Genomic DNA, 15,398 nt, shown 5'->3' with positions numbered 1-15,398 from the left:
CCCCATCCACCACCACCACTGCATTCACCACCACCAACACCCCATCCACCACCACCACTGCATCAACCACCACCACCGCATCCACCACCACCACCACCACATCCACTGCATCCACCACCACCACATCCACCACCACATCCACCACCACCACATCCACCACCACCACCACATCCACCACCACCACATCCACCACATCCACCACCACATCTAACACGTCCACCACCACTTCCACCACTGCTTCCACCACCGCATCCACCACCACATCCACCACCATCGCATCCACCACCACCACATCCACCACCACATCCACCAACACTTTAACCACACCCACCACACCCACCACCACTACATCCACCACCCCATAAACCACCACCACCACCCCATCCACCACCACCCCATCCACCACCACTGCATCCACCACCACCACCACCACCGCATCCACCACCACCACATCCACCGCATCCACCACCACATCCACCATCCCCACCACATCCACTACCACATCCACCACCACATCCACCACCACATCCACCACCACATCCACCATCACCACCACATCCACCACCACATCCACAACCACATCCACCACCACATCCAGCATCACCTCCACATCCACCATGACATCCACCGCCACATTCACCGCATCCACCACCACCACATACACCACCACCACATACACCACCACATACACCACCACCACATACACCACCACATACACCACCACATCCACCACCACTTTCACCACACCCACCACCACCACATCCACCACCCCATCCACCACTACATCCACCACTACATCCACCACCCCATCCACCACCACCACTGCATTCACCACCACCAACACCCCATCCACCACCACCACTGCATCAACCACCACCACCGCATCCACCACCACCACCACCACATCCACTGCATCCACCACCACCACATTCACCACCGCATCCTCCACCACATCCACCACCACCACATCCACCACCACCACCACATCCACTACATTCACCACCGCATCCTCCACCACATCCACCACCACCGCATCCACCACCACCACATCCACCACCACATCCACCAACACTTTAACCACACCCACCACACCCACCACCACTACATCCACCACCCCATCCACCACCACCACCCCATCCACCACCACTGCATCCACCACCACCACCGCATCCACCACCACCACCACATCCACCGCATCCACCACCACATCCACCACATCCACCATCCCCACCACATCCACCACCACATCCACCACCACATCCACCACCACATCCACCATCACGACCACATCCACCACCACATCCACCACCACATCCAGCATCACCTCCACATCCACCATGACATCCACCGCCACATTCACCGCATTCCACCACCACCACATCCACCACCACCACATCCACCACCACATCCAACACATCCACCACCACTTCCACCACCACCACACCCACCACCACCACATCCACCACCACTTCCACCACCACCACTTCCACCACCACCACATCCTCCACCACCACATCCACCACCACCACATCCACCACCGCATCCACCACCACCGCATCCACCAACACCACATCCACCACCACATCCACCACCGCATCCACCACCACATCCACCACCGCATCCACCACCACCATATCCCCCACCACCATATCCCCCAGATCCACCACCACCACATCTATATGTGTGCGTGTGTGTGTGTGTATGTGTGGCTGTGTGTGTGTGTAGGTGCAAATGCAATGTTCTTGGATTTTCGTCACAATAAAATACACTGAACATAATCTTCACAAAAGTTAATTACAAACGTTTAAGGTATTGCCATTATAAATTACAAGAACTTTTATTTAAGTATTAATTATTTATAAAATTAAAAGCCATTGTTATTTGTAATATCAATACATCTAAGTCACGTAAATACAACACACATTGCATTACAAATGCTATAGGTGTCACATTTGCGAAAGTTAAAACTATTGACATTGTAACTGACAAAGCTATTAATTTTGCTATTTTCAAAACCAACACATAAATAAAAAAAGTGTCATTTACAATACCAATCGCTCAAACTTTCCTAATGCGAGACCTATTGTATTTCCAATGCTTGTTGTATCTTGTCTACGAGGCAGTGTTTGCACTGTCTGTTGTGAGACATATTGTTAGGTTAGAGTGCTTTGAGCCAGCACACTGCTCACCTTTGGTTGTCCTCATTGTCACTCTCATTTGCATACACTTATTCATCATGTATTGGCCCTCCTTCTTCTTCGTGTGTTTGTCCCTCCTCTGGAGCATTTACACATTACTCTGTCCTCCTACTGTTTTCTTTTTCAAGGGTTACTATTTTCTTTTTGTTGAAGCACTCTACAACAATGCTAGTGTTTTCCAGCTGTCTCCCTCATGTGTTTCCCTATCCCCTTCCCCGCCATCTTTGTGTTCCTCTAGCCTTTGTGCTGCTCCCTCACGCCCTCTGCGTTGCATGCTTGCTCGTGTGCGTACTCCCGCCAGCTCCATGTTGCTAACGCTTGCCTGTTTAATTTCCCCCACCTGCTGCCTGGTGTTGCTTACCCTCAACCCTAGCCTTCGGTTTCGCTTCCGCTTCCGTCCCCCAGCAGCACCCCATGTTGATATCACCGCTCTTCTTCACCGTTGCTTCAGCTTCCCAACCGCGCCTCCGTGTTGCTTCCGCCCTCCTGTGTTGCTTCCGCCCTCCTGTGTTGCTTCGGCTTCACACCCATACCTCTGTGTTACTACTGCCACCCTGTAGCACTCCCCCAGTGTTGTTTCCCCTCACTTAAAAAAATATGCCTTTGCTCGTTTTTTCTCTCAGTTGGATTGGTAACTCGTTTGTAGTTAACAATCCAACGGAGATCTAAAAAGAAAACAAATGGCTACATCAGTTTAAGGTGTGCGCCCGCCTACAAAATGATATGCCTGGCCATGTCAAAAGCATATCCACTTATATTATAGCAATGAGGCACAGCACTCGGGATGCTGTGCTGCATGGCTAAAACCACTGGCAAAGCCAATAGGTCCCAAAAGTTAACCCTATTGGCTCTGCCAATGCTTGTTTCAAGTGGGGTGAACTGCAATAATCTGAATTATAATTAAATAACATGTGACCAACTGTAAAGAATACGAACATAAAAATTCAGAAACATAAACTCCACCCCAACACAGCAGTGGTCCTTGTGCCCATAAGTGGTAACTATTATTGAAACCCAAGCAGAGCAAAGAAACCCGGCGGGGGCATGGGCAACTGAAGACAGGCTGGGATGAGATGGGTTCATGGATGTGTAAGGATAGGGGACCACCAGCTGTCAATCAAGGGCCGATGTCTATGATGCATTACATAACAAATTTAACACAGCAACCATAACAGAAGAATTCCTAGAAGAAAATACAGTCACGCTACAAATCACAGAACACAGGATTTCTGAGATCTGTTATCCTGTCATGCAAAGAGGACTTACGTGCCGGGGAGACATCATTTTCCGCTTCTTTGGGATTCTTCTCAGCAATGGGATATGCCCCTTTCTCATTTTTGATGCTGGCCAAGAATTTTGCTGGAGAGAATACTTCCCCTGGTAATGGAAACATCAAAGAGAGATTTCACAGTCAGTCACAGGAGTATCCTGGTCCTTTTTTATTTGCATTTATTAGCAATTTAATTTTTATAATCAGTCACAGAAGGCGGAAATTGTGCCCCTAGACCGGTCACCTCCACACTGGTTTCCTTACAGCTACTGACTTTAGTCAGTCAGAGGTGATACCTGTGAGGATCTGAACCTCCATGACCTAATTACACCCATCTCTGCATCTTTTTCATATCATGTATAGTTAATCAAGTATTCACAGACCCAGAAATTACAGACAAGAAAAGATGGAAGATGTGGGTGGACAACATAACTGTGTCCATCTCATGCCCTGAGGACAGTGTTGATACTTCAGGTTTGTCTTTCACAAAGTCTGATGTGCATACACACTCCTTGGAGATGGCACATGGCGAGAAGCAGGTAAAGCTGTGGTTTTAATCTGAACAATCCCACCCATTGGCTCTTGGGTTACATGATGAAGCTGTGTGCCCCCTGTGGCAAATCATTCAATTGCAATAGTGGAAGAGGAGGAGAAAGGCAGTGAGAGCCGGAGGAAGATTTTTGTCTTTAGAAAGTCTTATTGAAACGGCGGTGTATCGAATTGGAATTGCAAGAACATGGCTTGATAGGGTCCCCCCTACATTTGAACTTTGGATAGCAAGGTTGATCTCTATCTATAACATGGAGAACGCTATCTATGAAAGAAAGGGCAGGAGGGCGAGAGCATTGGGTGAAAGAATTTGGCAACCTCTAGCTCGTTGGAAGAATAGTAAGAATTAAGGAAGGGCACTCAAGGCTGGAGTGAGTAGAAAGGAGTAGAAAGTTAGAAAGTAATGTTAATGGTATGATTTTATCAAGTTTGTTAACGGTATGGCGAAAATACTAATGTGAATAGGAATATGATTCTTTTTTTTTCTTGTTCTTTTGTGTATTGAATGCTTTATGTGCTATATTGGAAATCATTGTAAAAAATGGGATAAAAAATTTTCATAAAAAAAAAAAAAAAAAAAGAAAGTCTTATTGAAATATATTTCTAGATCAATTCTTGGGGATGGGATCTTTTATCTTCAACAGACTTTGGCCCAGAGCAAGAGAGAGAAAACCACAAAAGTAAGAAAGATGGAGGAAGAGAAAGATGTGAAGCCAGTGTGAAATGGAGAAAGCTAGAATGACAAAGAACCTGCAATATGAGATAAAGAGGCAGGGAGTGTTTGGTGGTGGATTAAAGAGGCATGATATGGAAGTAAGCCTACGCAACCATAGCGTTCGCCACTCAACGACTGGCTGTGGACATTTGAGCAAAACTTTTGGCCCCAGCACTTTTTCTTTGCACAAATTTAGCACTGACGGTGCATACAAGAAATATGGCATATATGTATGTATGTCATGTCATCAGGTAGCTTGAGTGGGATCAGTATGAAATGAAAACAACCACCATTCAGTGAAATACCCTCAAATGGTCAGCAATGAGGGTACCAGTGAGCTCATGCCATGAAGCAGTGTCTGTGAGGTATGGGCGGCAGGGGGTTCAGTGTACACTGCCTGCTAGTCCTGGCCTCTCACCATCAGAGGTGTTCAGTGGATCAAGGGCCCTGATACTACAATCCTTACCAAAGATGAGTTCAACCCCTGGTGTTTCATCGCAATAGCACTGGACTTCATCAGATGGCCACAGCTGACCACCACCAAAATGAGCACATGCTCCGGTATCATGCCATCCCCGCCACTCTCTTTGCGTCTGTTACTTAAGAATCGCATTACCGGGGCAGCACCAGTGGAGCAGAAGGAAGCTGTAAGCGGCTTCAAACTGTGTCCCCTAGATTACTGCCTATGCCTGATAATCCATTTTTTTGGCTTGTTCTCAATGCTTTTTGTTACTCCACTTATAGCATAATGTATTTGCAAGCTGTCAAACATGGCAGGAACAGTTATCAATGTACTCCCTAATTATCCTATTAATCCTTAGCAAGCTGATGATTTAAAGAAACTGGATAGTCTGCAAAATTATTCAGCAAGACCTCTGCCCAGCCAGAAGGTAATTTGGCTTCACAAAAGGATAGAGGATGGAGACTTGGGAGTCTATTTACTAACATTTTACGTCGCGTTTGTGTCACAAAAGTGATGCTAATCGATGCAAAATCTTTTTTACCCATTAATGTTCCAGCGCTAAACTTGCTTAGCACTAGAAAGTCACTTGAAAGTAACACCAAGCAGCACGTAGCGCTGCTTTGCATTACTTAGCACCAATGGGGGCGAACCATGGGTGGTTTAGCAACAGAAAATAGCCCCCATTTCAAGTAGGTGCTATGAAAGAGAAATGCTTTAATTTCTCTTTTCTTTTCTGGCTTTTTGTGTGCTGCACTGTACAGCACACATCCAAAGTGGGAAACGGTTTCAAGTTAGTCTGAGCTGTAGTATTTTGTACTGAAAGGCTATCCTTTCACTACAAAACCTAGGCTAGACTCACAAGACACCTTTGCACTATGGTGCAAAAGTGTGTGCGTGGCGCACAGCAGCTAATTTTAGTGCTGGCGCGAGGGGAGGAGAGTGCCATATTTCTCCTGCTGTCGTCTTCTCACACAATGCAGCGCAGCCGATTGCCTGTTGCACTGCGTTGCATGAGATTTTAGGAAATCTGTCCTGTGTCCGGCGCCTGAGAAATGGGAATATCCCTCAGACTGCGGCTATCTCTCTTCTCTTCTCTAGTGCTTGATATGCTGTCCGTTCTGCCTCAGGCTTTCATCACGACTGCACAGTCTTGCGTATTCAGTGAAAAAGCGTGCAGCAGTCTGCTGCAAGTCAAGGACAGGGCTACTGCCAACTTGGTCCACTATCATCCCTGGAAAAGAACAAAGCAGAGGGCCTCAAACAACCCCAAAAATCAATAGTTCATATCTGCACCAAGATGGTTGAGGAGGCACAGGCAGATCTAGTCCGTGGCAGCTCCTCTTATCTGGAGAGCATCTCTTCTGCGTGTTGGGAGATGCAAATCGTTCTCTTATTGCTTGTAAGAGCCGAGGGGGGAAGAAGCCGCTTAGCTATAAAGCCATTTTCACCCAAACACAAAGTGACTATCATAAAGCATTCTAAACCCAAAAAGAACAATTGATGGATAGAATGCAGAACAATGTCATACATTCACCCCAGTACAGAGATCTGGGCCTAAATCCATCGTTTTTTTGCTTACCAAAGCATTTTAAAACATGTAAAGCTCCTGAAAAAGCCATTTGCTCTTAGAGCATTATACAGAGGGAGGGAAGAATGTTCGAATATCTTCAGTTAAAAACCTGGTGTGAGCACTGATGGCTGATAACTGACTGACTTTCAGTTTTGAGCCCAAGTCGAAGCAGGGACTGCTAGTTAATAATCAGAACACAAAGGATTCTCTTTGGAAAACCCTGAGACCTGTGGCTCAAAGGCAGTTGGTAGGAACCCGAGCGAGTATAAACTTGTGTTATGCTCTGTGCATTTGTAAAGTGCACTATCACCCGGGAGGATATCCTGCTGCGGAGCAGGTGTGTGTGTCCAGTCGTAACTGGGGCAGGGTGGTTAATTGAAAAGCCAGGTCTTCAGTTTCTTACGGAATTCAAGAGAAGAGGAGGAGGCTCTGATGTGAAGTGGCACGTTGTTCCTTGCTTTAGAAGTGATGCAAGAGAATGCCTGCCCTCCGGATCTGGTTCTGTGTACACTTGGAATGTGTGTGAGTAGGAGTCATGTGGAATGAGAATCTCTGGGTGATTGGCGGAAGGAGATGCAAATTCTGGATCGGTGGGCCTAAGTTGTGTAGTGCTTTGAACGTTTGTGCGAATAGTGTGACTGAGCACGTTTGTATACCGGGAGCCAGTAGAGCTCCCTGAGGTGTGATGTGATGTGAGCTCTGTTTGGGAGGTTGAGGGAGAGTCTGTCTGCAGAGTACTTAATAGATAAACAAAGCCTTCTCTAAAAGAACAGAGTTGTTAATAACTACATTGATACATTATCTTGCTGTAACTCATGGTAATGTTGGTATTTATTTTGAGTAAGTCAATGAAATGAGGTAGTTTTGAGTCAGACAGGCGAAATGTGCACTCCACACTGGATCACCTTTTTGGAAGTACCCATCATGGATCGGTTATGCTACTGTGAGTATGAAAAAATGTCGGCCTCTTTGTGGCAGGCGATGGGGCACGCAAAAGTGAAAACGGAAAAGAGGATGAGACAATCCTGGATGACCATGCGGAGAAAGATCCAGGAGGTGAAATGGCTCCAGATAAATCTCAGTGAAATGGAAACTGCTGCTGCAATGCCAGCTCTCCTGACACACAAGACGCAGGAGATATTCACACAGCTCATCCTTTTGTCAAGGAGGGAACCAATATTCACAACGTTGGCCTCTTTGTGTGATCTGGTGTTAGAACCTTTAGTCTGAACATCACCAGCTTGCTAGAACTGGTAAGGTGAATATAAAAAGCCCCTCTACACTACCACACAACTTGTTGACCCAACCAGACGCACAACAACCCTAGTGAGGTTAACACACAAAGACCACCAGGAGACAGGCCCGCCTCACTCCTGCTGGGCACATTCATCTTACACTTAAAGGGTAACTGAGAGGTGTAGTCCTGAAGGAGCCCCCAAATTTAAATGGAATTTGAATCTCTTCCCAATAGTTGGGGTTCCTGTGAAAAGGCCTGTTGTATCCATAGGTTGTAGGCACGTGGTACCATTCAACACTCTAGCCCTAGTAGTCACCTACGTTGAAAGGAAGTCCACTTGAGGTTATGTTATGTTATAGATGATTTATAGTGCGCACTAATACTCTGGAGTGTCCTGGCGCATAGGCAGACTGTGGCTTCGAGAATTAAGATTAATTAGGAGGGCTGGTTGAAGAGATGCGTTTTAAGCAATTTCTTAAAGATGCGGAAGTCTTGTGTATGCCGCAGCCTGTCAGGGAGATTCTTCCATAGAATGGGTACTTTAACCGAAAGAGACAGGCCCCCCCATCCTGGAGCGACAAAATCAGGGAGTAGACATCCAGCAATGAGAAGCCGAGCGCAGAGAACGACTGGGGTTATAGAAAGCGAAGCGCTTCTTAATATAGGTAGGCCCCAGGTCATGCAGGGCTCTATCAGCCAGGGTGAGAACCCTAAACTGAACCCTCTGGGCCACGGGAAGCCAGTGCAGATCACGCAGGTGTGACCTCACACTCGATCTCTTAGAGATATTAAATAAGAGTCTGGTCACCGCAATACATTGAAGTTTATTCATCAGATTGCTGGGAATACCGATGAATAAAGCGTTGGCGTAGTCGAGCCGGGAGAGGATAAGGGCCCGAGCGACCATTTCCTTAGCCGGCCTTGGAAGCATAGGAAAGAACCTTCTCAGGGTCTTAAGGGTGCCAAAACAGACACCAGTACGTTTTTTGATGTACTCTGAGAACCGGAGATCGGCTCGGAACCATACCCCTAGGTTCTTCGCTGGGCCGCCCTCAGAGCAAGGGCATGGAAAATCCGGAGGCCATAAGGCTTCTCTAAAGAGCGGGGGAAACTGGCCATACAGCAGTACCTTGGATTTCTCTTTGTTACACTTGAGTTGGGCCCGTGCCAGCCATGTGAATACGGCTGAAAGGCACCTCTGGGCAATGCCTGTGTCTAAATCTGGGCCTTTCCAAGTGAATAGTAGTTGAGTGTCATCGGCGTATGCCATGATTTTCGCACCCAGCTCATCTGCCAGGAAGATTAGGGGGGTCAGATAGACATTAAAAAGCAAAGGACTCAAGGTCGAGCCTTGCGGGACTCCGGTCGAAAGTTTCCTATCGGTGGATGAGAAGGGGGGCATCCAGACCTGCTGGGTACGCTCGTTCAGAAAGGATTTTAGCCAAGCCCATACAGAAGCAGCAATGCCAATGGAGGAGAGCCGGGCGAGAAGGAGCTGGTGAGGCACCATATCGAAAGCGGCAGAGAGGTCCAACAAAATCAGGGCCGCTCTGCCGCCCCAGTCCAGGCACTCTCTAATTGCCTCCGCCATTTTGACCAGAGCGGTTTCAGTGCTGTAGGCTGATCTAAACCCTGATTGCGCTGGATGAAGAGCCCAAAGGTTTTAACAAAAGTCTCAAGCTGGCGGAAGACCACCTTTTCGCACACTTTGGCCAATGCTGGCAGCAGAGAAATCGGGGCGGTAGTTAGAGGGTACGGAGGGGTCAGCAGTAGGTTTTTTAAGAAGAGGAAGAAGTTTGGCCTGTTTCCATTGCGCCGGAACCGTGGCAGACTGAAGGGAATGATTGATAATGGCAGCAGCTTCCGAATACACATTCTCTGCCACCTCAGCTAAGATTCTTGCTGAGCATGGGTCCGATGGGGAGCCCGATTTAAGAGATTTAAGAATGGCTACAATGTCAGAGCCCTCAGCAGGCGAAAACTGAGTAAATACTGGACTGGAGATCTTGCATGGCAGGGGGGTTGTGGATGAGGAGAACCTCTGGGCCACTGAGGGAGGTCCCAAGCTGTCCTGAATGGACTGAATGTTATTAATAGAAAAGGAAGATAACTCTTCACACCATTGGGTGGAAACTGGGAGAGTCTTTCTTTCCACACAGGGAGACATAAAACTTCTAACAATAGAGAAAATCTCCTTACTATTGTTGGCTTTCGCAATTCGATCAGCATAAAAGGCGCTCTTAGCTTTCCTAACCGCTGCGTAGTAATCTCTCTGAGCCGAGCGGAGTGCAGATTTGGCTCTTTTAAAGTCGTCGAAAACCAAGGGCTGGAGGGAGAGGACCGGAGATTCCTGTAAGTATGTGGTTGAGAAAAAGCATCGACCCCCTGGCTAACCCAGGCATTAAAACAATCCACCGCCCCTCCGAGCTCATAAGCGGGAGCCGGATGAGTGTGTAATAGAGCCTCAGATAGTGCAGGAATATTGATCTTCCGGGAATGGGGGCCCTGAGTAATGGCCAAAGGGGAAGAGGGTTTTCCCGAGTCCCATGAGAACCTTAGCAGAAAATTATCAGTCCATGTAACTGGGAGTGGATCCATGACAGAGATGTCAAAGTTAGAGCACACCAGATCGATCAGGTGCCCCCCGTATGCGAAGGCAGCTTGACCCACTGAGTCAACTGAGTAAAGTCAAATAGATCCAGCTGAGCAACGGAATCCGGAGCTGATGGGAAACTTGGGAAAGCGAAGAGCACATGGGGCGATAGCCTCATGTAGTGACCTCAGGAAAGCTCCGGGAGGGCGATACACCAACGTACCCCCAACGTAAAATGAGGTGAGAGGATGAAGGTGAAGTCCGGGGCCTCCCCCTCCACCAGCTCCTTAGCTGTTTCACACGTGAAAGCCCAAGCCTCCCTGAATACCACCGCAGTGCCACCCCCTCTCCCGGAAGTGGAGTCGGCCCGGGCAATACGATAACCCTGAGGGACAGCGAGCTCAACCACAGGCGCACAAGACTTACTTAGCCAGGTTTCAGTAATGAAAAGAGCATCTAACTTGTTGTCCATAATAAGCTCATAGATTTTAGGCGCATGTTTAGCCATAGAGCGAGCATTGATAAGAGTCGCGAAGACTCTATCCCCACTAACAGCTTGAGGACCTGGACAGGGCCATTTAGATTTAAAACAAAAGTTACAAACTGGGCACATACTAGAAAGATTGTGCAGTACGGCCCACTGTTTGTTACCAGCACAGGAAAGTGAGTCTAGAGCCAGCAGTTCATCGCGGCTATAGTGACGCCTGCCGCCCCAAACAGCTGGCCTCAAACCGGCAGCATGACTGGCGCTTGCCTTTGGCGCACCCTCTGCGCGCCTTTGGCGCGCCCGCTGCAGCATGTGCGATTTATACCTTTTCCCTCCCCCAGCTAGAGCGCTAACTTGCTTCCCACCAGGATCCGGGACTCCCAAGATGGCGCCCTGCCCTCCACTCAATCGGCACTGGGAGCCGCGGTGGACCGGGGCAGGGACAGCACACCTCCCTGATTAAAAAGTCAGGTAAGTGTGAGCCAAGGCAAGGGGCACAGCAGAAATAAAAGTGCAGAGTATTTTTTTAAAACAGCATCCCACCTTCTAAAGCAGAGCCTGGACCTCTGCTCTGAGGGCAAACAGGTCACATGATTGTGGAGAATCAGACGTCACCCATACAACAAAACACAAAGGACTTCTCTGAACTGATGAAATAAGGAGTCTGGCACCACAGAGTTACTGTGCTGAGGATTTCATCCCTATCCCTTGCAAGCAGTATATTGAGTGATGAGATATTATGTGCCTGGCAGGAACAGATTAAGGGCAAAAGTTGGAAAGAAATGGAAGAGTAGGAATGAGTGGGAAAACATGGAATTTGATGAGTGAAATTTGTATCCGGTGCGAGTGATGTCACAAATGTAGTGCGTCAGCCCGTGCACAACCGCTTCCCGCCGCACTTGTGATACACCACGGGGAGAACCGCCATTTTACCTGAGCTGACACTGGTGCTGCCGTCACTTTCATCTCCATCACCGGGATCCAAAAAATTCACCTTGGGCTCAGGAGAGAGAGGAGGAAACCCTGGAAGAGGTCAAACTGTTACACTGCAGACTCTAATACTGTGATCACTGGATGCCAAATTAAGTTTAACTCAAACTCATTTTCACGAAAGATGCTGGGTGGGGAGAAAATACCACTGCTGCACATAGAGTGGGCAATTTTAACAAAATGCAAATCAAATGATAAAATGTGTAACAAATTAGTCTTGAGACAAATATATTGAGAAAATAAAATTGAGAAACATGTACATGGCACCCACGCACAGCGGGCGTACCAGAACGCTCCCATGGAGGATCTATTGCAGGAAACTCTTCAGGGTAAAATGTTGCAGAATAGGGTGGAGGGGGAGGGTAGCTACAGCCTAGCAGTTTGAGGGTTTTATCTGGCTGTTTAGATATAGGTTAAGAACAGACTCAAAGAATAGGGGGTGACCAGGGGCAGGGAGGTGTCCAATTAAGGTAAACCTGTTTTAGAAAATATTTTAAAATACTTTTTTTAAACAATACCCACATGAGGTGACATACTGAAAGGATTACTACACGATTAACGTACAATGACGGTACAAACTTAAAATATCAGAACATGATAATTTGTGTGTTCTAGACAAACAGATAATAAAATGCATTTTTGTACACAAACATTAACCTCAAACGGCTTTGATTCCTCAATTAACTTGTTGTACACAGACCGTACAAACAAAACTACTGGAGAATACACAAAGACAAAAAACATTAACGAAGATATGTGATCTCTGGGGAAATGAATGCAAGCCTGGCGCGTACTGCCTTAAGTAGGCTTCTAGTTGAATAAGTGATGAACAAACATTAGATTAGTCTTAATTGGCAGATTCTACTCCGCAGCTGTAGGATCATCGCTTGTTTCCAATACACGCCAACAGACGTGATGAAATGGGTGCATTAACCTCATCACTGCGGCGCGAATTCCGCCGCAGTGCTGAACATTCCAATCGCGGGCATGGTCATGACGGCCGTCATCAGCACACGCCCACTGTGACTTAGGACGCCTGGGAGCCATCATGAGCATCGAAGAGGTTAAGTCCAGTGGACTCAGAATAGAAAGCTTGGCTGCGCGTCATGCTTGATACAGAAGATGCCTTCAATGGTCTGTCGAGAGGGTGGTGGGCCAGGGCGTCTAAGACGGACTGAGTCAGCTGCTAATGTATAACTCCAACTCTGCAGTCTACAAGCCCTGCTGTGGCCAGTGTATCTGGTGCCCATAATGTCCTGTGCAGATAGAAGACCAGGTGTGAGTCAGTGGCACTCTTGGGGCTCTCACTGTATTTTTGGGCACCATGTTGTCAGACATTAACCTCTCTCTCTCTGGATATAATGGAACCTTAATACATCTGGAGCCTAAATGTACATTTTCTTTGCCACTCTTACCAACTAACATGTGTAGCCTTATGCATTGGTAAGTCAAAGGTTTCTGCTAGAGAAAAATGGTGAAAAGTTTATAGTATCTTCTGCTTCTAAATATCTGCTGCTATGACTTTCTTTTTCTGCAAACGCGGCTTACCAAGGACATCTTATCAACTAACTGCCGAGTGACTTCAAGCTGGGGCCCAAAGCCATCAGCCCCATTGATCCATGTGATGTGAGACATCATCCCTGCAATTCTAAGGAAAAGCAAACATAAGACTCACCTGCAGGGCCGTTATTGTGTTTCCCCTCCTCAAGGGTCTGATAGGCGAAGGGGTAGGACTCTTCCTCTTCTTTGATGCAGTCTGAAACCAACACTATCTTGAAATCTGCTGCTGCGTGAATAGAAATGTCACAGTCAGTCACAGGAGACGGCTTGGGTCCTTGTCCTTTGATTCCCCCTCCCGCGCCCTCATTGTCGGCCATTTTTATTCTCAGAAAATGCACTAGAGTGGTGGTATCAACACATCGCTCCTCTACTCACATGGGAACTCCAGGAAAATTACTAAGCGGCCAACCCAGATGGAGATGTAACTTATGAGGACAAAAAGCCATATTAGTGAGGATCAATTTACAACAGTCACATTGAAGAGAAAAAAAACGCTAAGATATTTATGTGTCAAGATAAAGATGTAACCAATATGAGGTTGCAAACCATGAACACACCTCTGGTCTATTTTTTACTTTCTTTTCCCGTGCAGGGTTACCATAGGAAATAGCAAAGGGCCAATAAACAAACTTCATGTCCCATCTTTATGCAGAGGAGGTTCTTACGTTCCTCTTAAAAACAACAGTATATCATATGCTGACCTCCCAGCTGCCTCTTATGGATGACATTCTTCTGCTGTGTCTATCTCTCGACAATCACACATCTACTATGGAGAACAAAGGGAAACTGGGACACATAACCAATATATTTGTGTATACAGTCTCTGAAGCACTCCTCAGCTGTCCAAAGGGCTCATTCCAGCCAAACCTGCACTTACAAGATACTGCTATGAAACAACAAGAATAACAAAAACACATCCCATGCCCTGAAGCATCCAGAGGCTATTTGTCGTTATAGATACTGCACGCATGTAGGCCACAAAACACCCACCAAACCAGGTGCAGACATTTTAGTCAAGTCAAGTCAAGTCAGAATTTATATAGCGCACTACATACCCATAGGGTCTCAAGGCGCTTGAGGAAGGGGGGGGGAGGTTTACTTATCGAATATCCATGTTTTAAGTTGTTTTCTGAAGGCTAGGTGGTTTTGAGTAAGGCAGAGGTGGATGGGAAGGGAATTCCAGGTCTTGGCCGCTAAGTAGGAGAAGGATCTTCCTCCCATGGTGGCTTTGTGGATGCGCGGAACAGCGGTGAGGGCTTGGTTGGACGAACGCAGCTGGCGGGTGGGGGTGTAAAAGGAAAGGCGCGTGTTGAGACAATCAGGTCCAAGTTCGTATAGGGCTTTGTGTGCGTGGGTGAGGAGACGGAACGTTATTCTCTTGTTGACGGGGAGCCAGTGAAGGTCTTTCAGGTGAGCGGAAATGTGGTCTGTGCGGGGGATGTCTAGTATGAGTCTGGCTGAAGCATTTTGGATGGGTTGGAGTTTTTCTGTAGTTTCGCGGTGGAACCGGCGTAAAGGGTGTTTCCGTAGTCCAGACGGCTTGTAACCAGTGCGTGGGTGACCGTTTTTCTTGTTTCGGTGGGGATCCAGTGAAATGTTTTTTTGAGCATGCGTAGGATGTTGAAGCATGAAGATGAGACGGCGTTGGCTTGTCTTGTAATCGAGAGTGAGGAGTCCAGGATGATGCGTGGTCTGTCGGTATGGGGGCTTTTCCTAGGGCCGTTGGCCACCAAGAGTCGTCCCAGGCGGAAGGGGATGAGCCTAAG

At 47.4% G+C, this 15,398-nt stretch overlaps 1 protein-coding gene across 1 annotated transcript in view; it reads right to left on the bottom strand.

The window, feature by feature from the left end:
• LOC144772332 (uncharacterized) overlaps window positions 1-15,398 on the bottom strand; it is a 76,901-nt gene that overhangs the window by 29,232 nt on the left and 32,271 nt on the right. The window contains exons 3-5 of the mRNA XM_078656573.1: window positions 13,748-13,858; window positions 12,016-12,105; window positions 3,465-3,575 (exon numbers count right to left, since the gene is read on the bottom strand). Coding sequence (XP_078512699.1) covers window positions 3,465-3,575; window positions 12,016-12,105; window positions 13,748-13,858 — 312 coding nt within the window. The remainder of the gene's footprint in view (window positions 1-3,464; window positions 3,576-12,015; window positions 12,106-13,747; window positions 13,859-15,398) is intronic.

The sequence above is a fragment of the Lissotriton helveticus genome, chromosome 8, assembly GCF_964261635.1.
Source record: "Lissotriton helveticus chromosome 8, aLisHel1.1, whole genome shotgun sequence".
Lineage (NCBI taxonomy): Eukaryota > Metazoa > Chordata > Amphibia > Caudata > Salamandridae > Lissotriton > Lissotriton helveticus.
This window is presented reverse-complemented; position numbering and strand designations above follow the sequence as displayed.